At 41.2% G+C, this 24,168-nt stretch overlaps 1 protein-coding gene across 17 annotated transcripts in view; it reads left to right on the top strand.

Annotated features, from left to right (window-relative positions):
- The window catches only part of LOC105495767 (tubulin tyrosine ligase like 5), a 291,082-nt gene that overhangs the window by 217,653 nt on the left and 49,261 nt on the right, over positions 1–24,168 (top strand). For 10 of the 17 annotated variants that reach the window (XM_011765495.3, XM_011765492.3, XM_024797251.2 and 7 more), the window contains 2 exons: positions 17,548–17,630; positions 22,018–22,140. The exons of 3 other annotated variants lie outside the window; for them this stretch is intronic. In XM_011765495.3, the coding sequence (XP_011763797.2) occupies positions 17,548–17,630; positions 22,018–22,139 (205 nt within the window). In that variant the 3' untranslated portion in view covers position 22,140. Of the gene's footprint in view, positions 1–17,547; positions 17,631–22,017; positions 22,141–24,168 lie in introns of those variants that run through there. 4 more of the 17 variants (XR_011625700.1, XM_011765497.3, XM_011765501.3 and 1 more) reach the window with 1 other exon arrangement.

Raw genomic sequence — 24,168 nt, 5'->3', positions numbered from 1 at the left:
GGCCCTTGGTGGCCTGTGTGGCTAGCTGGTGGAGAGGTGGGCCCAGGCAGCAGGGCTGGGCATTTGAAGACACTGCTTGCTGCTGCCCTGAACTCACTGCTGGCAGGAGAACTCCACAGCCTCCTGAGATGGAACTGCAGCTCTTTGGACAGACTTTGCTTTGCAGCATTTTTGTGGTTTCTTCTTTGTGACAGGCAAGAGTGTGGGAAAACCGGAAACAGCTCAACATCAAAAATGCACAGAAGGGGGGGAAAAAGCAGAGATTTCTTCAGAATTTAAGTAATATAATCCAGGTATCAAAAGGCATGCTGTGAGGCGTTGTTCCAGGAAATAGTTTCCAATTTGCCTTTAAAACTCTAGGACAAGTCTCTGAAGCTAAGTTAGTACTAATAAAGACTTTAACATTCTCTCACTTATGTGTAAAATGTACAGCATTGTAAGGACCCCAGTGTTTTCAGATATTCTTCTAACTTTTAGGAAAAAGAATAGCATGGCTTTTCATCTGAACAATGAAAAGCTCCCCCTATGAAGTATCCTGATAAAGTTTTTTAAACAAACAAACAAACAAACTGTATTTTATATTAATTTTAGATTTACAGAAAAGTTGTAAGGGTAGTACAAAGAATTCCCACCTACCACTTACCCAGTGTTTTTTCCATTGTTAACATCTGACATTGCCGTGGTGCATTTGAGGAATGTACCATACTAGGAAACTGTCATTGGCACATTACTATGAACTAAACCCCATGCTTTATTTGGATTGATGAAGTAATTTTTTTAATCTAGAGAAAGTTCTCATGGCTCTCGAAATCAGGATCCTGAGTATCAGTTGATATATTCTCACTGTTCTAAAGTAATTCTTGTTCCTAGCCAGCATAGCAAGTTACTCAACGTCTCTGTGACTCAGTTTCCTATTTTAAAATGGGAATAGTAATAGTACCTGCCTCATAGGGTTATTAAGATAATTAAATGAATTGATGAATGTCAAGCACAAATACAGTGCCTGGTATGTAATACACGCTAAATCAGTGTTAGGTACTATTATGCTTAGTAGCAAGATGGCATTTCAAGAAATTTTCATGTAAATTTTTTACTTTCTTCCTACAAGATGTGTTGCTTCATTTGCTTGGATCTTACTGTGGCCTTTACTCTGGCTCAGTTCAGATTAATCAGGAACCCTCAGTTATGACTGGTGATACTGAGTCACACTCAGGAATGCCATAGTCGCCTCAAGAGACACAACTAATGAGAAGTTGTAATGAGCTTTGGACCATGCCAAGCTGTGTGTTTTTGGGTTGAACTTCAAACTTCTTCTAGCACAGAAGTTGGCATTAGATAAATATAGAAGCAATTTCCAAGACCATCAAAGTTTCCACATCCTAGAGGGTTGAGTTTTGAGTTTAGAGAAGAATAGAACATTAAAGATGGAATGTCACTTGGATTTTGGTGCAAAGGGAGTTGAGAATCAGAACAGTGGGGTCCTGTTTCTTTATGATAATACTCAAGTTGCTTTCCCTCTAAAGGTTTCATTTTCCCATCTGTAAAACAAAACCCAGTGTCCCTACTGAATAATTAACCAAAATGACTTGTTTTCTGTCTATTCCATTGAAAGCTTTTTTATGAGCACATTTGCTCTTTAATCCTGATGCTTTCAAGCCATTTTCCTCAGCCTCTCTTGTCCCAGCAGTTCTTTGTTGTCGTTCTCAAATTCATACACTTATATTTCATTTAGCTAAACCTCTTTTGTCAGTTGTGAAGGGAATGATTTAGATTTTTTTTTTTTTTTACCATTTTCATAGTGCCAATAATCTTTCTTGATTTTCTTCTCCAATGTTTGCAACACTTCATAATTTAGTACCCGCTTCAGATCCTCCTTTCAAAACTATTTGTGGTATTTCTTCCAAGCAGTCAGCTGAACTGAGAAGGACGACAGCCTACACACAACTACATGCATCTGAACTGTCTCTTCCTTGTAAATGACCTTTTTTCAGAGCCAGAATCATACTCTCCAGGAAATATGGAGAAAAAAACCTGAGGAGATTGAAGTTTGCCAGGCACAAGGGCAAAACTCAGACTGAATGAATTTGAAAGGGTGGGACCAAAGCTGTTGTAACCTGGGAGATTTCTCTGAAGAAAGAAAACTGTTGAAGAAGCACAGACTGAACTGCAGTACTCTTCCTTAAATAGCTGAGATGACCTTCTTTACCCAGGCCTTAGGTGATTCTCATCAGGGTGACCTGAGTGGAAGTTGATGGTAACTACTGTTCTGAGTCAGCACCCAGGACAGTGGTTGTTTGTTAAAGGCTGCTAGGGATTAGCAGGGAGGAAAGCCATCAGGACTGGGTAGCCTGGTAGCACCAAATCCCAATTAATGTTACCTGAACATTTGGTGAGGTCAGCCATATGGTAAAAGATGTTTAAGAGATTAATGTCAGAACAATATGAAAATAAATATCAGCTTAAAAATGTTATCTTTTTAACATGAGTCATTAAAGTGAGAAGATTTCAGGGCAAAGTAATTAGGACTTAATAATTGTCCAAAAGTTCTTGAGGTGAGCATGTAAGATACCATATTGTGGGTTAACCATGTTCTGCCAGCCTTTTATTATGTGCAGTTTCAAGAAGCATAGTTGAATCTGTAACATATTCATCCTTAATGTAGGATTCTCTACATTATGCATTTCCAAGGTAGGTAATTATAAAATGTTTGTGGTAGAAGATAAAGGGATCTAGGCATAGTTGTGGGGATATGAGTACAACAAGGTACCCAGGTGGTCAGTGGCCGAGCTCAAACTGGAACTCATTTCCCCCGCTGTGCTTACCTCAGACTCTTCCCCGTACATCACAGATTTCAAAGGTCCCTGCCAATCTATTTATCTACATCTATCTGTACAGCAAATGGCAGGTTAATTATCCTAAAATATTGCTTTTGAAGAAAATACAATGTATGCACTTAGGAACTCACTCACGCCTCTCTTTTTCCATACCAGTTTTACCACTTAAATGGAGGAAGAATTAATGCCACTCATATTAGAGGTGCTGGGGGAATTTCTGTTAGATGCAGCACAGGAAGACTGGATTGAAGATCAACATGGAGGGCTTTTGTATAGTGTCTTCTGGGAGAGTGCAGTCTAGGAGATGAAAGGGAAACCTGGAATACCGCAGACAATAATATCCCCTCGCTCTGAGGGGCAGGGCCTGAGGGTAGAAAGGACGTGAGCGCCAGTCAGGAGCTCTGCCACTTAGACTGTCTGTCTTCTACTAACCCTCCTCATTTGGACCTCAGTGGTGCATTAGGAAGTCCTAGGGGTTGCTTTTGGTGTGGACAGTGACATCAGTCAGAGGCATGGGTGCTACAACCACACCTAATCAAAAGCTGCATGATTGTGTGTGTCTTAGTGGGGAGGAAAGCTACATGAGAGCCATGGAATGATGGGTCTTCCTTTGCTGATTCACACTGGCATAATTTTAATTAAAATCTGACTTCTCGTGCCTGCCTCCTGGGATGTTAAAATGGTTGTTGAAATGGTAATATAACTGCTGGATATTTCCCACCCCTCACTTCCCTCCTCCTTCACCTGAGTATGAAAACCCCTTTTTAAAAGATTTTGGCAGGAATTTATGCTAACCTCTGACAGAATCCATCCACATCAGTTTCTCCATAAATATAAGCCCTTGGCAGATTTAGACCTTCTTTAAGGATGAGCAAATACTGGAAAATCTTGGGGCCTGGGAATAGGTAGTATAGCTTAAAAGAAGGCTTCAGTTGGGCACGGTGACTCATGCCTGTAATCCCAGCACTTTGGGAGGCTGAGGCAGGCAGATCATGAGGTCAGGAGTTCGAGACCAGCCTGGCCAACATGGTAAAACCCCATCTCTGCTAAAAATACAAAAAATTAGCCGGGTGTGGTGGCGCGTGTCTGTAATCCCAGCTACTCAGGAGGCTGAGGCTGGAGAATCGCTTGAACCTGGGAGGCAGAGATTGCAGTGAGCCAAGATCACACCACTGCACTCCAGCCTGGGCAACAGAGAGAGACTCTGTCTCCAAAAAAAAAGAAGTCTTCATGGAGAAGATTCAGAGGCTTCTTACCTCTAGAATGAGTTTAAGCAAGAAATAATAACATTTTAGAAAATACCTAATGTGTATTCTTAACAAAATGTAAGAGTAGAGAGCATCTGTGTGGAGAACTAGACAAAGCTATCATATAGAAGGAGCAAGGGACCTGCAGTCAGGGAGGATTGCACAGAGATGAGAACTACCTAAGTGAAAAATTGGGCTGAAGACAGTAAATAGAAATTGGCCACTGCAGAAAACTGAATTTGCAAACTAAAAGACAAATGCCAAAAATTTGAGGAAGAAGTATACAAAGATGAAAATGATGAGAGAAAAGACAGATTTCAACCTAAAATAACAAATTACAAAAAGAGAATAGAAATAATAGTCAGTAGTTTAGGCAAATAAGACTCAACATAAGGACAAAAAGGTATTAGTTAATAAGAGTAAATCAATAGATTTATAACTTTGTGCCCTACAGAGATCTTGTGGAATAGTTTTCTAAACTGGAATGTTTCGATCAAATCCTCAAAAAGTAGAAATCATACATGCCTCATTCTCAGACCACTTTCCAGTAAAATGAGATATTAAATATAAAGGCTGGGCGCAGTGGCTCATGCCTGTAATCCCAGCACTTTGGAAGGCCGAGGCAGGTGGGGATCACTGGAGGTGAGGAGTTCAGATCTAGACCAACCAGGCCAACATGGGGAACCCCGTCTCTACCAAAATATACAAAAATTAGCCAGGCGTGGTGGCATGGCACCTGTGGTCCCAGCTACTCGGGAGGCTGAGGCACGAGAATCACTGAAGCCTGGGATGTGGAGATTGCAGTGAGCCAAGATTGCGCCACTGCACTCCAGCCTGGGCAAGAGAGCAAGACTCTTCAAAAAAAAGAAGGAAGGAAGGGAAGAAGCGAGGGAGGGAGGCAGGAAGTCAGGCAAAAATATACTCAAAGGTAATCTGTCAAGGAAGGGAAGGAGGGAGGGAGGGAGTCAAAGATGTACTCAAAGGTAAATTCATAATCTTCATCATTTTCATTACTAAAATACTGAAAGATGAAAAAGAAATTAACCAAGATACAAATGGTAAATTGGCTTCAATAGATAAATTGGCTTCAGCTGATTGCCCGGTGTTGTTTTGGAAAGACCTGTGAGGACTTCCCTGAGTTCAGCAAAAAAGAGTGCTTTGATAGGTTAGTAGCATCTGCCACAGGCAGGGAAGATGCTGAGAGTGGTGAATAGGCCACATATTTGTCATAATTGAAGTAAGCTTTTATCACACGAAGTTAGAAAAGGAACCATAAAACAAAGCTAAGGAAAACAGACTTAAGGAAATTAAGAAGAAAAGTAATATAAAGTGAAAAGCAAGCAATAAAATTCGTGAAGTTCAAAATCTTATTTAGTTTGGGTCAGGGGAACCCAGAAGAAGAAAATAAACATACTTCTGCCAGAAAATAAGAGAAGTAAAAATAAGAGAAAGACTTTAAAAGTAGATATAGGAGAGACTGAAAAATTATGAGAACACTGTGCACACTATGTACAATTTTAAAAAGTAGATGAAAGATAATATTTTGAAAAATATCAAGTATAAATTGGTTGTTCTTGAAGAAAAAGAAGACTTAACTAGAACATAGAACAAGTGGAAATTTTCAAACTGTCTAAATTGGTTCTTCTTAAAGGAATACATGAGTAGGCCCAGGAAACAACTTTTAAAAATCATCTCCAAAGTAGTTCTTTAAACCATGTTTCTGGAATCTTTTTCCTTTTTTTGAGACGGAGTCTCGCCCTGTCACCCAGGCTGGAGTGCAGTGGCGTGGTCTCGGCTCACTGCAACCTCTGCCTCCCAGGTTCAAGCGATACCCCTGCTTCAGCCTCCTGAGTAGCTGGGGCTACAGGCGCCCGCCACCATGCCCAGCTAATTTTTTGTATTTTTAGTAGAGACGGGGTTTCACCATGTTGGCCAGGATGGTCTAGATTTCCTGACCTCATGATCTGTCCACCTCGGCCTCCCAAAGTGCTGGGATTACAGGCGTGAGCCACTGCACCCTGCCCATTTTTCTGAAATCTTTGAAGGCTTCCAGGTGCCCACAAGATAAAATTGAGAGTCCTGACTCTGACATTCAAGCCTTCTGCAATATGACCTCTCTCCTGTCTCCTGCCTTCTTCATACTCTATCACCGCTTTGCACAGACTGCTCCACATATGCTTCCCATTCTTTGTTCCTGCATACCCATGTCATCTCTGCAGAGTGCCCTTAGGCCTCTTGAACCTAAGTCCTGCCTTTCATTCAAGATTGGGTTTTAGTGTCTCGCCTTGGTGCATCCTTCCCAGCTGCCCCTTCCTCACCTCCTCAGCTGACTCTGCCATCTACCTCCTTGTTTTATTTTTCCTTTTTTCATATGTTCTGCTTTCTGTAGCTCCCTCAAAGACAGATACCTTGTCTTCACCCTTTCATCACATATATATTGAATGTCTATTTTGCTCAACATTGCCCTAGACACCAGTGATAACACCAGTGGACAAGACAGATAAGATCTCTGCTTGCATGGTTTGTTTTTGAGAGGAGATAAGCTCATTCCCAGCGCCTGAGATAGCTTATATTCGTAAGTTCTCAGCAAATGGCAGTGGTGATGGTGGAGATGGAAGTGGTGGAGGAGATAGTGATGGCAGTGGTGGTGGTGACATGGTATTCTATGTCAAGTCGTATGCATCAAGGATCACTAAATAACAATGATCTCATTATTGTAGAGTAGCGTATGGGAGGCAGTAGAGTACAGTTGTTAACAGCCTGGAATTTGAAATGAGATTCGGATCCTGGTTTCTTGGCTTAATTAACTTTTCTAGAGATAACTCTAAGCTTCTGTTTCATTATCTATAAAATATTACTGATGTCTTGGAGTTGTTCTTAGGATTAAATGAGATAATGTGTTTCTCTGACATATATGGCGTCCAATGTCTGCTGGTCAGTGTAGTTGTATTCTGCAGCTGCTGCTGTTCCCTACTAAAAGAAATCACATTCGTGTTGTTGGTAGGTTGTTATTTGTAAGTGTGATTTGGTTCTGCTGGTGAGCCTGTGGAAATTGAAACATATTCTGATTTCCTGAACACTAATAACTCTAAAGACGATTGAAGGCAAAGGCTCAGTTTCAAACGAAAGAAAAAATTAGATTTGGAGTTACTGACTTCCAGTCCAGTTGGCTCCCAAAGTTCACAGTTTCACATCCACATCCCCCCTCTGCTGCAAACACATAGCTATGATGGATGAACATTTAAAGAAGAAAACCTACGGGACTTAGCTGTGCTTCAAAACAAGGCACATATCTCCTTGTCCCCAAAATGTACCAAAGTAAACGAGAATCAATGAATGAAGCTGAAGCTGTAGGCTTTCTGAAGCAGGCAGTGACAAGCTCCTGTGACATATTGGGACCTGAAAGTGCCCTACAACAGGAGAATCTAAAGCCAGGCTCATTACTTGAAAATAATTGATTTTCAACATGGGACAGTTCCCCCCCACAAGAGACATTTGGCAATGTCTGGAGACATTTATACTTGTCGTAACTGGGGGAGTGCTACTGGAATCTAGTGGGTAGAGTCCACGGATCCTGCTGAGCATCGCAAAGCACAGAACAGTCTCCCACTACAAAGAATTATCCAGCCCAACATGTCCGTAGTGGCAAGGTTGAAAACCCTGCACTAAAGGATGCAGTGTGCTCTCCTAATGGGAAAGTAGTAAAACTGGCATGAAGCCACTAACTGAGGCTATATCTTTATATGAGACTATGGGCCTACAGAGTCAGGAAGACAATGACATACCCTTTCAACTGTTCCTGTCTCAAAACTGCCTTTGGTTTCTAAATATCACTGAGGCAAGGGCCCCAAAATGCCACTATAATGCCTGGTTTGGGGCTGGTGCCAGGGGTCTGGGTGAAGGCAACTATATAATCTTCAGACAGGGAGGAATGAGCAAGCACAGAGGCAAGGGCAGGGAATGATTCCCATTCAAAATAAGCCTGCAAACCAAAATTCCAAAACACATGAAAAAATCTCATGTTAAGAAAGATTGCCAGGAAAATCAACAACTGGAACATGAATTCTTTACAGATAAATTAATACTTTAAAATAGTCAGACATGTTAGATTATGTGTGTCTTATAGGAGTATCTTGTGGAACATGACATGTGACTCTGATAGGAGTATCACAAAAAAGACCTAAGGGATAATTGGACAAGCAATGCTTTTAGAAAATAACAGAATTTTCCAGAATTGAAGAAGACATGAGTCCTCGGCTAAAAAATCCATTCATGTACCAAAATAAATGTACCTCTAGACACATCAGAGTAGCAAGAAACCAGAACATTAAGCGTAAAGAGAAGTCTAAATATTACCAGAGAGAAAATCTGCGTAAATGACAAAGGAACACAGAGTACCAGCATTCTTCTCCTCAGCAATAGGTGCTAGGAAACAATAGCCAATTACTTCAAAGTGTTGGTAATAAACTTTCAGTCTAGAATTTCATACATAGCTAAACTGGCATTCAAGAGTGAAGGCAGCTGGGCACAGTGGCTCACGCCTGTAATCCCAGCACATTGGGAGGTCAAAACAGGCAGATCACAAGGTCAGGAGATTGAGACCATCCTGGCTAACAGGTTGAAACCCCATCTCTACTAAAAATACAAAAATTAGCTGGGCAGGGTGGCAGAGCGCCTGTAGTCCCAGCCACTCAGGAGGCTGAGGCAGGATAATTGCTTGAACCTGGGAGGCAGAGTTTGCAGTAAGCCGAGATCACGCCACTGCACTCCAGCCTGGGTGACAGAGCAAGACTCCATCTAAAAAAAAAAGAGTGAAGGCAAAATAAAAATGATTTGAGACATTCAAAGTCTAAGAGTATACCTGAAATTCAAACTAGGAAATAGTAAAGACTGTATAGAGATAGAAGTGAATCCAGAAGTATTAGGCAACAAGAAACAATAAAGTACAACAAATCTGTCTGTAAAATGTCGATAAATGGTAATGACTATAAAAATAATTATTGGTCTTTAAGAAGACAAAAACCATTTAGAGATAACAAAGACAAGATACAGGGATCTAGAGTGTTTAGTTGATAAGGGTCTGTGTCAACTTTGAGGTCAGGACAGAAATACTGAATGACTTTACACTTAGGAAAAAATAGCTAAATAATTAAGATGTAGCCTGTAGTTTTCAAACCAACAGAGCAGGGAAAGGGAAATGTAGATACTTTATTAATTTAGTGGGAGGTAGGAAAATTAGAAGCAAAGGAGGCTGGGTGTGGTGGCTTACGCCTGTAATCCTAGCACTTTGGGAGGCCGAGGCAGGTGGATCACTTGAGGTTAGGGGTTCGAAACCAGCCTGGCCAACATGGTGAATCCCCGTCTCTACTAAAAATACAAAAATTAGCCAGGCGTTGTGTCACATGCCTGTAATCCCAGCTACTCGGGAGGCTGAGGCAGGAGAATCTCTTGAACCCAGGAGGCTGAGGTTGCAGTGAGCCAAGTTTATGCATCACTGCACTCCAGCCTGTGCAACAGAGTGAGACTCTGTCTCAAAAAAAAGACGCAAAGGAATAGGATGATAAATAGAAAACAAAAACTGAGATAATAGAAATGAGTCCAAATATGCACATAATCAAAATAAATGTTGACAGATTAAACTCTTCCATTAAAAAAGAGATGATCAAATTGCATCTTTTTAAAAAGCTGAGTTATTCACTACATAAAAGAGACATCCATAAAGTAAAATCTGAACAAAAAGTAGAAAATAAAAGGTGGGAAAAGATCAATTATGAAATACTAATCAGAAGGAAAACTGGTATAGCAATGTTAATATCAGATAAAATATAAGCAAAAATCACTAAGAGGAATAAAGAAAAGCACTTGTATGCACTTAACATCATAAACTTATAGAAATCAAAAGCTGACAAAATTATAAGGAGAAACTAGCAAATCATTAATATTAGTGGGTAATTTATTTGAATTTACTTCTGTCAGTCACAAATAACTCAAAAATTACTGAGGACTTGAATATTTGATATACAGAATTAACATTTTGCTTTAATAAGAGGCTTTTCATCTTTTTGAACCAGCACTTAAAATAAAAAATACATTTTAGGGGCACATGTTCTCAGGACTTCCTGAGGGCTGTGTCATAGGCGAAATGATCTAAAAAAAGAAAAAACATTTTATATACAACCCAGTAAAAATACCTATTTATATGTATGTGTATATGTGAAATTAAAATTTCACAAAATACTGTCTTCTATTTTTTAATGCTGATAGTGAGCCCCGAAATTCATTTTACAGCCCAATTATGAATCGTAGCTCACAGCCTGAAAAGCAGTTGCAGTTATGCATAGACTCCTGCACTCAGTGGTATTCAAGTATATCTGGAATGTTTCTAAAAATTCGGCACATACTATGTCACAAATGAAGGCTCCATGCACTTCAAAATATCAATATCAAACGGTTCACTCTCTTCAACCACAAAGTACTTAAGTTAGAAATAATAAAAAGAAATTTTTTAAAAAAAACCATGTGTTGGAAATTTTAAAAAAATAGAGTACCTATTACTCATGCATTAAAGAGATAATCATAATGAAAATTATAAAATATTTTAAACTGTATGGCTATAAAAGTACTGCACATCAAATTTGTGGAATAACCAAAACTGCACTCAAAAATATAATGCATTTATTTAAAAGACAAGAAGGATTAAAAATAAGTGAGTTAATTGTTTAATTTGAAAAGCTATGAAAGGAGAACAGAATAAACTAATTAAAATACAGAAAGGGGCTGGGCGCGGTGGCTCACGCCTGTAATCCCAGCACTTTGGGAGGCCAAGGCGGGCAGATCACGAAGTCAGGAGATTGAGACCATCCTGGCTAACACAGTGAAACCCTGTCTCTATTAAAAATACAAAAAATTAGCCGGGCATGGTGGCGGGCACCTGTAGTCCCAGCTACTCGGAGGCTGAGGCAGGAGAATGGCATGAACCCGGAAGGCAGAGCTTGCAGTGAGCTGAGATGGTGCCACTGCACTCCAGCCTGGGTGACAGAGCAAGACTCCGTCTCAAAAATAAATAAATAAAATAAAATATAGAAAGGAAAAAAATACACAGAAATCTCCTAGAACAGTCGGGCACATGGCAGAACATGAGAGAACAGTGCCTCAAACTGTATCTGGCTCATGTAGGGGGTCATTAAATATGTGTTGAAGGAGCGAATGAAATTGACAAGTGATAGGATGGCCTCTGGAAAGACTAATGAATAAAAAGATAAAAGGGCCTACTCAGGAATCAAAAGGGGTATAACCAGAAACACAGGGGAATAGATAATATGCAGTATATTTATAAAATGGAGTCCTATGTGCCTTTACTGCACGAAAGTTGACTTCACTAAATGTTTCATGATTTGGTTTTGGAACCTGACCCTAATTAATAATGTTCTAATTGTTATTTTCTAAGGATTAGCATTAACTTCAATTTCAGAATCATAATCCCTACACTGAGAGATAAAAGGAAGAGGCAGCATATACCTGTCTGTGTGTGTGTGTGAGTGTGTGTGTGGATATGTCGAAAGTTGCAGGATCCTTAATCTATGAGTAAATGTTTGGTAGGAAAAGTCAGGGTATGTATTTTTTATTTTGTTTTGTTTCTTTTTCCTTGGGAATTGAAAGAGATTGGTTATCACTGTATTTTATAAAAACGATCAGGTTTGGGGGTGTTTTCAGGACCTTCACAGATGCAGCCATGTCTGTTTTGCCACAGCCCTGGTAAGGTCAGCATTTGTAGCTCTGCTCTTCCTGTAAAGTCTTGAGCATTTTCCTTTTGTGAGTCCTTTCTTCTACAGAAAGGTCATCTCTGATGTGGTGGCATGAGTCCAAGATAAACTTATACTAAACCATTGAAATAGAAAACTAGTACCCCTGTGTTGGGGATGTGGAAAGCCTTGAAAAGAACCCAAACAGAAATAATATAGCAGCAAACCACAGTCAACCTTGTGAAGTAATGAACAAAACAGACCTTAAAGAAAGCATATCACTTTCAGAAAAGTTTCCACTGATCAAAATAATGGGCAAAAGAAGAACAGAGGAAACCACAAATAAAGAAATGAAGATCCACGAGAAAGCATGTCAGAAACCTTACCAGCAAAAGGGATAGTGGGGATACTGCTCATTATAACCCTCCTGGACTGCGTTTTTTATATATATATATGTGTGTGTGTGTGTGTGTGTATATGTTATATAGTTTTATAGGCTGGCTATATGGTGTGGTCTTGATGCCAGTGGAATTCCTAGCCAGCCATTTGATTGACTTACATTCCTTAGAGACTTGTACTAGAAGAAATTTTTCAAAATAATTAATACAGGGAGTAATATCCCTAGAAGATGAAATACAGGCATTTCATCTTATAAGGATATTATTTGTTTTTAATGCATCATTGAACAACTTCTTTGAAAGGCTCGGGAGAGCTGTTCCCTCAGAGTAGGAATAATGCTCATGTGAGATGCTTTCTCAGACCTCAAACAAATGGCAGAGGCAAGATGAGTAGGTAGATGTGAAGCAAGTGAGTCAAATTCAGGGTTAGGAACTGTACATGTAATATTTAAGGAAACTCTATAGCTGCCAGCTGTGAACATGTCCCAAGGAAAGAGATTTTGCCTTCATAGAGAGGAGCATGCGACTATTCATTGAGTTCTTCAAATTCTTTTTTGCTACTATATGTGGTCACGTTTCTTATAGTTTTTCAGTGGCTAAATTAATCAGGCAGCCTACTCTGAAGCCGTTTTTGTTTTGTTTTGTTTTGTTTTGTTCTTCATTTTTTTTTATTTTGAGACGGGAGTTTCACTCTTGTCACCCAGGCTGGAGTGCAATGGCGCAATCTTGGCTCACTGCAACCTCTGCCTCCTGGGTTCAGGCGATTCTCCTACCTCAGCCTCCCAAGTAACTGGTTTTACAGGCATGAGCCACCACGCCTGGCTAGTTTTATATTTTTAATAGAGATGGGGTTTCACCATGTTGGCCAGGCTGGTCTCAAAACCCCTGACCTCAGGTCCACCTGCCTCAGCCTCCCAAAGTGCTAGGATTACAGGCGTGAGCCACCACACCTGATTTAAGCAGTTTTTAATAATCATTGACAGTTTATCCTCAGAGAGGAACCTAAATAAGACCATTACCACAGCTGAGATTGTAGTAAGTCTCTTACTCTCAACCTTTAACTACATCAAGCAGCTTCCCATCTCCCAGACAGTTGCGCCATTTCCAGGAAGAACAATTAGGGACTAGATATTCACATCTATCACTCTCCTCATGTTTGAACTCTAAATAACTTTTGTGTAATGTAAAGTTAATGGCACCTTTTTGTTCCATCTTTTCAGTATTTCTTATTGTCAAACTCTTGATACTGCTATAACTCCATTTTTTCTAACTTCATCTTTAGCCACTTCTTTATATTCTGGTGTACTATGACCAGAGAACATCAGATAATGAAGCTGTATCAAACACATAATTAACTTTATACATTCAGCTATTCAGAGAGAAATTGATTATAATTTCAATAAAGTAGGTGATTCCAGTTGATTTTACACTTAGGAAAAGATGGGAGAAATGTCACTCCAGTCGGTTGCAGTTCCCATGGGCCTTTCTAATAGAAAGAGCATCCTACTGCACTGTCACTCTCATGCTTAAAGATATATATTTTAGGCCAGGTGCAGTCACTTATATCTATAGTCCCCACACTTTGGGAGGCCAAGGCAGGCAAACCGTGTGAACCCAGGGCTTTGAGACCAGCCTGGGTGACATGACGAAACTCTGTCTCCGCAAAAAACACAAAAATTAGCCAGACATGGTGGGACTACTAAACCTGTAGGCCCAGCTACTTGGGAGGCTGAGGTAGGAGGATCACCTGAGCCCAGGAAGTTGAGGCTGCAGTGAGCTGTGATTGTGCCACTGCACTCCAGCCTGGGTGACAGAGTAAGACCCTATCTCAAAAAAATAAAAATACATAGTTTATACAACATGATCCCATAATACAAGCCTACTTTTCTAAATACAGACCTACTTCATTTGGTGCACAGTTGAGCAAATCATTCTGACACTGGCAGAAAAGTACATATTAGATTTATTAAGAGATAACATGTCAATCTCAAATGTGACATCTCTTCCTAAGGGATCTTAATAATTTTTACTATGAGATTTTTGTCTTATAGGTTGCCAGTTAATTACCTTGTAACTTTAATAGCAAATTGCTGTTAACTTCCAGGTTCAGAATGCCTATGGCCATTCTTCTGTAGTTTAGCACTAATATTCCAGACTGATGTTGCAGTCAGTGAGTCATTCATTTTGATATTTCTGTATGTAGATAGACTTACAGTGAATGCAGAGAGTGTTAAGCAATGTTCCTAAGTAAAAATGACAATACTGCTAATAGTCAATGTATATTTAGTCCATGATATAACACCAGTCACTGCTTAGATGTGCTTTATATTCACCATCTTACTTAATCTTCAAAATCCTGTAAGGTAGGTCCTGTTATCCAGGTGTTACTCCCGACGTAACTCCCGATGTAAATATTTCCTAAAACATGTATTCCCAGGAAAGCAGCAAAGAATCATTGCAGGGGCAAGTGCAAATTGACATACAGGCTCTAGACAAGCTGTGTTTCAAAAGTTCTCATTTAGAGGAAGGTTGTCCAGAAGTTGGAATATATTTTCCCAAGGAAATGATGTTATCACAACAAAAGCATATTTACCCATAATGTGCCTAAAGTAGTAATAACAGACCTAAACCATTTTGTGCACCAGTGTTTCCATGGAAAAATTCACTCAAGAGTTTCCCCTTGGATTGCTGTGGACACATTTCTACATCACAGGGAGAATAGGGACTCTATGCTAGAAACAGTAGAATCATTAGAAATGTTCAAATTCTGAATCTGTGGTGGCCTCCAAGGCCTTTGATGGGAGTTTATGGGAGGGAGGAGGATGGAAGAGTGAGTGAAACTGGGAACCAGGGGCCATAGGGTTAGAGGATCTTGGGAAGGGAACAGGATAAAACCTAAGAAGGTGAAGGGTGGGTTGGGGGTTCCAGAGAGGAGAGGGAAAAGTTTCAAGAGTTTTAGGGACCCAGAATTCCTTGAGTCTAACCCCCCAGGGACTCTTCTAATCCCTCAGGCAGTTTTCTATTACTCACTACCAGTTTCTTCTACTGACCCAAAGATTTTGCCAGCTTCTTCCCCCCTCTTTTTTTTTTAACCACTAATACTTTGTGAAATTGAGACCAGCCCAGGGCTTTGCTCCACTCAGCTGCTCCTGAAGCAAGCACAGTGGCTCTAATGGTTTTTAACTTCTGTAAAGGAAAGAGCTTATCTTAGGCCCTCCAGAACTTTTTCACTTGGACATGAAAGAGCAGACATCAGCTACAGATGCTTTGGGAGAGTTTTCGGGTCCCATAAGGGGCTGAAATAAAATGCATGAGGATTTCAGATGTGGCTCTCCAAGGCCAAGGCTGATGGGAAAAGAGAGAAGCCTTCTGCTCCTTTCTCTCCTGCCTCTGTGGCTCCCTTGTCCTCAAAATGAAAGTGGAAAGGAGAGGGTAGGCCCCAAATTGCTTGCCAGAGGGGAGGGGCTATGAGACAGTGTGATCCTTGCGCCAGTGCTGGGCTAGAATCTTCTCAAGCGGCATGCCTCTTTCAGGGATGTAGGGACTATATGGGTACCTCAGACTCCACCTGACTCTCCAGGTGCACCTTATACCACTTTCCTCTTTACCTACTAGCCAGTGATGAGATGAATCACCTGGGCACCTGGGGCACTGTCCCCAGGCCCACCTGGAAAGCTGTGATTAACAAGTGACCCCAGGTCATTCCTGTCAAAGACGTTCAGCAAACACTGCCTATCTCCACCTCTATCCTATCCCCACCCCTATTCTATCCCCACCCCTATCCTATCCCCACCCCTATCCTATCCCTACCCCTATCCTATTCCCTTAGCTGGTCTTCAAAGGTTCCTAGGACATTCCAAGCCCCATTCTGCCTCAGAGCCATTATATATGCTATTTCCTCGTGAACCGCTCTTTCCTCTGCCTCCTCCTGGCTAATGCCTACCTCTCCTAACTTCATGACTCCCCTGAAATCTTATTTCCTCAGAAAGACCATCCTTGACCACTGTCCTCATCATCTCAACCAGGTTCCCCTGCCTCGTTCTCATAACACTGTGTGCTTTTTCTCTTTAGCACTTAGCACACAGTTTGTGTTTTATGTATTTGCTTTCATGTCTCTCCTCACTAGTACAGAACACAGGAAATGCTTAATAAATATTTCTTGTGTGAATGAATGACTGGAAAAATAGTTTCAGGAGAGAGATACTAAAGGTTGGATTGGATGTTGCTCAACAAAAACAAAGAATTGAGTGTGTGAAAGCTTTGATCTCCCAGGTACAACTTTTACTCATCAACTAAAATCAAGGCAGGTGGACCCACAAAAATATTATATTATAAATATACAACAAAAATATTACAAATATTTCAACAGAATTTATAAATATTTGATGTGTGCAAAATACAGCAGCAGTGAATAAGACCAATACAGTCTCTCATTATGGAGCTTACATTCTAGCAAGGATGATGGATACTAAGCAACCAGTTACACAGTTTCATAAGTATAATTTTGAAAAATGCAAAGAAAGAATTAGAGCTGTAAGAGCCTATAACAGGGAGGCTTGACTTGGGCTGTAGGCAATCAGACCAGTTCTGGGATTTCTGAGACATGTGGCTCGGGAACCTCTGCCCAAAGAATCAAATATACTCTGTCGTATCTCTTGTCAAAGTTGGCACGAGGGGAGGTGCTATGTACATTTCTCAATCTCGGGATTATTGACACCATGGAGTAGATAATTCTTTGGGGCATTTTCCTGTGTGCTGTGGGGTGCGTAGCAGTATTCCTGGCCTCTGCCCGCTAGCTGTCAGTAGCACCCCACAGTTGTGATAACTGGAGATGTTTTGACATTGCCGGATGTCCCCGGTTGGCTCAGGGGACGCATCATCTCTCCCTCCCCACTTCCCCAGTTGAAAACCACTGTTCCACATGAGACTTGCGCTTTTTTAAAAATGTGTTTTCATATGATTTATGTAAGTCAATGCCAGAAACATGATTTATTCATTCAATAAACAACTATTTATTGAGTACCAGTTATGTGTCAGGCACTATTCTAGGCACTGGAGACACAGCAATGATGAAAGCCCATGCTCTCGTGACGCTACATTTCAGTAGGAAGAAATTAACAATAAATCTCAAAATATATACTATTTCAGAAGTATGGAGGTTGCTCATAGTTTTCTCTGATAAGGTGACATTTGAACAAAGCCTTGAAGGAAGCGAGGGAATGAGCCACAGGAGAAGCACCAAGAACAAGAAGCGAAGCCATCAGAGGGCCTGCGCCTAACCTCACCTTTCCGCCTGAAGGTCTGACCAAGCTCCTTTGTGTTTCAGAGGGTCCTCCGCAGATGCGCAGCTGAATGGACTCCAAAGCAGCCTTAACCCTGCAGCCTTTGTGCCCATCACCAGCTCCACAGGTTAGTGGGCACCAGCTCTTCTGAAGCTGGATAGGTGACAGGGAAGGTGTTGGGCTTGGCACATTCTCTCTTCTGCCTCCAAAGAGAGCCTGAGTTCAAAGAATGAAACATCCAGCCTCTTGAAACATTGGCAAATGGGCATTTTTGTTACATGCTTCTTTCAAATAATCTTGGCAGCCTAAAATAGGCATTTTCTGGAACTAGCTTGGAGTAAATGAAACCTCACAGTCTTGTAAAATGCTATCAGATTTGCAGCGTTTAATAAAAATGCCCCATATTGACTGGTATTTCACTGCTTATGTTGTATTTCCACATGTTTTATCTCTCACTTAATTCTCACACAGCCCTGTGAGTTTGATCTTATCCCCTCCACATGAGGAACAGGCTCAGAAAGTTGAGGGCTTGTTGAAAGTTGTGCGTGGATGCAGAACTGGAGCTCTGCTCTTTGATCTACGTGTTGTGCCAATGCCATGGTCTGTGGACAGGTTGTTACTGACAGCCTGAAGCCTCTCAGTGTAGGTGCATACAGATAACTTAGGCGGTGTTTGGTCCAGAGATAGTTTTCTATGAATAATAATTAATAAAAATGCACTGATAAGTCAGAAAATGGAAAGAAAAACCCTTCAATTCAATTGAACAAGTATTTATTATTGAGTATCTACTCTAGAGAAAATAACGTGCTGGGCACTGAGATGCACGCAGGGTGAGCAAGGCAGTCTGCTCTCAGGGAACTTAAAGACTCAAGGAGATAGAAAAGTCAGCAGGGAATGTGCTGCAAAGTGGGTATTATTGCATGACTGAGACACACAGAGTAACAACAAACAACATTGACTGAGGATTTGCTATGTGTCAGACACAGTTCTGAATGCTTTATGTGTAATAACTCACTTGTTCACTGAACAGGCACATAATGTAGAAACTTTATTCCCCATTGACGGCTGAAGAAATAAAGGCACAGGCAGATTATAAAACTTGTCTAAAGTCTCACAACTAGTAAGCGGTGGGGCAGTATTTGAACCTGAGCAGTCGAGCCCAGATCTTTAGGGACTGGGTACAGCTTCCTAGAGGAAAAACATCGAAGCTGACACTGGAATGTGGACGAGTCAGCCAGGAGAGGGAAGGCATGGGCAGAAGGAGTTCTAGGAAGAGAGAACAGTGCAAGCAAAGACCTGGGGGGAGTGAAAACGGGCTGTGTTCCACAGGCTTCCACGGATCAGTGTGGCTGGGGACTGGGGCATGAGCAGGGAGTAGAAAGAGAAAAGGTTGCAAGGTAGTAGGGCCAGTTTATGTTTATGAGCCATGCAGGGAACTTGGTCATTGCCCTGACAGCAATAAGGAGCCATCGAGGAATTTTAAGCAGGAGGGGGCTGGGTGGTTAGGGGTCAGGGATTGACATCATATACCTTAAAATGATTACAAGATCTCTGGGAAGCTCAGGCCAGGTGCAGTGGCTCATGCCTATAATCCCAATGCTTGGGAAGGGCAAGGCAGGAGGATCTCTTGAGACCAGCCTGGGCAACAAAGTGAGACCCTATCTCTACAAAAAAAAAAAAGTTTTTTAATTAGCCAGGTGTGGTGGCACATGCCTGTAGTCCTAGCTACTCAAGAGGCTGAGCTGGGAGGATCACTTGAGCCCAGGAATTCAAGGCTGCAGTGAGTTGTGATCCTGCCACTGTACTCCAGCCTGGGTGACAGGGCAAGACCCTACCTCTAATTTAAAAAAAAAAAAGCAGCCAGTTACTTGACTACATCCTGGGGATAATTGTATGTATCTCATAAGCTTATAGTGAAGATTAAATGAAGAAGTATATAGGGAAGGTGCTATAACTACTGTAACTACACCCAGGCCACTACTACCTCACAACCCTCTCTCTTTCCACTCCCTGCTCCTGCCCCAGTCCCCAGCCACACTGATCCCTGGAAGTATGATAGGAGTATAAGGATTTGTTCTCCACTGAAAATTTTAGAGCCTGAATTCAAGAAGTACTTGATGGGTATCTACTCACCTCACTCCTCCAAATGAAAAAAGAAAAGAAAGAATTACTAGAACGTGATAGTTACTATATTTTTAAGAAAGTAAACTTTCACCTGGGATTGTTACGGACTGCAAAGTAATGGCACGAGGGAATCATGGCCAAGTGAAGGATTTCTGTGAGATAACCTGTTAGAACTTCTTCTCCCTTTGGCTCTTCATGTTTGCTTCAGCTGGAAAGATTCACAAACCCAAGGAGATCCCTGACTATACTTCATTTGTGTGTCTAATTGATAAATTAAGTGTTGAATTGAACTTTGCATGCACTCCAGCTAAGCCAGTTGGAAACTTGGGTGGTCAGGTGGGTCATACTTGCAGCATCTTGACCGTGAATTAGTGTTTACTGACTCTTGGTAAAGTTATTTAGAAGATTTTGTGGCACTCATACTGAACTTGGTGTCAGTATGAAACCACAGAGCAAGGAAAATAAGTTGTATTTCTTGCTGGCTTCTCATAGTGACTTTTCCCTGCTGATTCTACCTTATGGTAACAAGCAGATCATTCTTCTTACATTGTTTAGGTAGTTTATTACTTACCGCTTTTGTCACCGAGAGACTCTGGGCCTCTGAACTTTTTGGGTTTGTTTCTACTCTGATTTTTCTAGTGTTCCTGATCCTTAGTTAAAGAAACACTGAGGTGCACGATACAGTAAGCTTCAGGCATTTTCCATACTTCCCAATGAACATTTTACTTTCACAGCATTAGTAACTGAATCTGTTACAGTTATTTGTACAACTAGTAAGTAACTGCCAGGCACACCAACGTTTGAACTGCAAATTATTTGTTTTCTATATTACAAGTAGATTTCAAGCCGTTCTAGGGGTTCAGAAGGATATCCTACAAAAAGGAGATTAGGTTGCTAGTAGCAGCATTTTTCTGTAAACCCACAAGAAAGAAGAATAACTCTCATAATAAGTCTAAAAGTTTACACCTCTGCCTGAGACCTGGTAAGTGTGTGCCTATGTAGGAATCCCTGAACCATCTTTGAAAGGCATTTAGCCCATCTGGTCCAGTTAATTCAATCCATTAAACATGATATTGAGTCCATGACTATAGCAGAAGTCTGTTTTCTCATTCTTTAACTCTTCCCGTAAGTCTTGTCAGCCAGGCTTTCGGCTCTGTGAGTGTTTCTCTAGCAGTCTGAATGAGATAGTGGTTCATCCTGGGGCACTGCTGAAAAACAACTCAGAGTCCTTTCCTGTTGATGGTGGCTTAATGGCATTCTTGGTATTATGAACATTAAATGAGATAGTGAATTGAAAGCTCCTAGCAGAGTGCCTGGAGTACTCCATGAATGTGGCTTTTCCTTGACTTTCCAACCTCAGGCTTTATATTCGTAGTTTGCTATGGAAGGGAAGGTTTAGAGTCAGAAAATATGGAAACTTGAGAAGGAAGCTGGAGTGAGAGCTCTTGGCCCAAAGCCAGAGTCATTGGCCTTCCTTCTTTATAACTGTGGTGTTCTTCTTGAGTTCTGAAGTGGTGATGGTAAACTAAAATAGCAGAGAGCAACAGATTAGATAACTGACATTTCTCTCGTGCTGATTTGATAATGTAAACTACCATTACCGTAGGAGTCTGAAGCCACAGCAGCTGCCCTCATCCCTGCCCCTTAGCTTCTGCCTAAGCCTTTCCTGTTCTGGAGCCCAACCTCTCCCTCCTTTTATTTTTAAGCTCTTACTAGTCTGCAGTTGGTGGAAGGGACCTTACCACCTTTAGAAAATCAATGATGGATTTCATTTGCAAGCAGTGAGCAGTGTCCTTATTAAATGTTCTCTGTTTCTGGCCCTAGTAAAATGCACTATAGCTTTGTGCTTTTTGGATGGGGATGGAGCAACAGCACATCAGTGTGATTTTGACTGCCCACTTCATTGGATCCCTGAGACAAACAAGAGAAAGGAACATTATTATGTAGTAAACGCCGTGGAGCTAAAACCCTAAGGATCTAGATGTCACTTTAACTTTCAAGTGAAATTACTTGCCTGGCAGCTCTCAACAGAATGACCTATTTTCATGATCAGATTCTTACTCTTTTCACCATGTGTTGTATAGTTTTTGGAGCTCCTGGGTGGATCTGGAGTATAATCGCATAAAACTGAAAATAAGGAGTGTCCTATCCCCCTGATTGCTCCCGAGATTTTCTCTCCAGAGCCAGAGGGGTAAGAATTTGGGTTGATCACCCACTTTTACGCTGTTCGAAAGCAAAAGAGAGACTGTGAATTGGAATTTGGCAGGAAGTGGGGTGGCGGTATCTGGGGGGACAGTGATCCCCTTAACCTAGTTTTAGGTTTTACCTTGTGTCCTTTGGGCCAAAATCAAACGTAGTGTTAAATAGGGATTCTTTTTTCCATTTTTCAGGATCTTTGGACGCTCCCCAAGTTATTTTCGCCAGATCCAAACCCTTGCCCACACAATCTGGAGCCCTTGCTACAGTTATAGGACAGAGAAAATCAAAGTCGGTGAAGTCAGGGCCAATTTAAGGTAACAGTAAGAATAAGAGCATATTTTTATCATTTTCACTTGCTGACTTTATACTACAGCAAGAGACTTAGTAGCTACCAAAAGAAAGTCTAGCTTCTCAAAATGACAGTGAAGTTGGGGCTTTATAAACCAAAGCTTAGGAGGACGCTCCAAAACTGGGTCAAAGTTGAGCTCCGAACAGTTTGCTCCTATAATGGTCTACCAGTAGGTGGCGCTGTGGCAGTAAGAACTTTCTCAGAAACTATTACTGGAGGCTTTTGTTTTAAAATACGAGGATTTTGAGACAGTTCAAATAAAGAAACTAAAACCATAATTGAGTTATCACAAAGTATAACATAATATATGGGAAAACATGATATTTGAAGGTCAAGTTGCAGTAGTTGCAAAAGAGGATGGATATTTATTATTAAAGAAGGCTTTTAGACTAGAATTTATAAACTGGACTTTCAGATTATGGGAGGGAGGGAGGGAACACATTTTTTTTTCAAATTTTGGTGAGGTTGATGAATTGTGTTTTTGCTGAGTTACTTAAATAAACATATGCTATAATTAGCAGCAAAACAAACTATAAACCTCATCCTCCATCCAACTAAAAAAAGCTCACACATTGAAGGCATGGTCTAACTTAATTTTGTGAAGCTGTTTCCACACTTCACCAGCACTGCCATCAGTATTTTGTTCCCAGCCATGGCCTTCAAACTTTTCCAGAAAATTCTGAGAAACTTCAAGGCTTTGGTAATTCCTTTCCTCTTTGTTCTGCCCTGCACACTAAAGCATTAACGGCTCACCTGCCACGAGGCTAATACTCTTCTTACCTCTGGGGGAATATTTATTAACTTATTTGAGAAGCATTATTCATCAAAATACCCCAGGAGTGCAAAAGAGAGAGGAAAATTATTTACCCACCACAGGATTCATTTACATTGGATCAGCAAGCTGCAAATATCTTTCCCTAGCCCATCTAAACTCTTTCCAGAAAAGAATGAGAAGAGAGAAGGGAACACCAAATCCATGGCTTGGTCATCTACCAAAATGTACCGGAGACACTGAAAACAACCAGAGTTCTATTGGTAATTCTTAGCCAGTGGCCCTTTAATTCTGATACTAAGCAGCCTGTCCAATGATGAACAACTAATAAAATATAGAAGACTAAAGCAAGAAGGTCAGTATTTCCCTCAGGAGACTGGCAGCCAGAAGAACGAATGTGACATCAAGCTCCAAGCTAAACTGATGGCCTGCCAAGAAGTACTCATGTCCATCCGCTTCTAGGACTGTGATACTTGGACCTGCCACAGTTATAATATCACTTTCCTTGAACCTCGTTCATTAGTATCCTTTACAATCCACCCTGAACATTACATGGCAAAATGGGACGATCAGCAAAAGAAGCCTTGGGAAAGAGCCCGTTTCTCAACATTTTGCTCTCTGTTGCAGATACAGCCCTGCTGAGCCTGAGCTGTGTATAAGCTAGGGATGGCTGATGCTATGCTTTGTGATTAACTGAGGCGATGAGACAGCATGTGTGTATGGATAAAGAGGACAGAGTGGGTCAGAGGGTCTCAGAAGTCCAGCTCCTATGGTGCACCGTCACTGCTGGGAAGCTGCAGAGGCAGGCCCACCAGCCTGGCATGTGGCCGATGGCAGTGGGCTGCATCTCTTGAGCAGAAGAATTAGGTCATTTACAAAGTGAGGAAGCAGAACCCCACAGGTCTCAGCCCGTCACTGAAGCATGCTTTCTTTTTATTGCAAATGCAGGGTAGACAGCAGAGGTCCCTTCAACCATAATCACAAACGAATGTCATCACCAGCCATGACAGTCCTAGAACCTCTTCATATGTGGCTTTGGAAAGGCAGTCAGGTTAGAGAATTTGAGTTGTGTTTGCATTACAGGTTTTATAAAACTGAGAAAAGCATCAGTTGTCCTTAATAGAGTAGAGGGAGCTATGCCGAAGGATATTAGGAACAAAGCCTGTGTGTGACCCCTGTATGCTACCCAGGGCAAGTGTCACAGTTACAGATCTACATTGT

Source organism: Macaca nemestrina, chromosome 7, assembly GCF_043159975.1.
Source record: "Macaca nemestrina isolate mMacNem1 chromosome 7, mMacNem.hap1, whole genome shotgun sequence".
NCBI classification, from domain to species: domain Eukaryota; kingdom Metazoa; phylum Chordata; class Mammalia; order Primates; family Cercopithecidae; genus Macaca; species Macaca nemestrina.
Note: the sequence above shows the minus strand (reverse complement) of the source record. Positions and strands in the feature narration are given on the sequence as shown.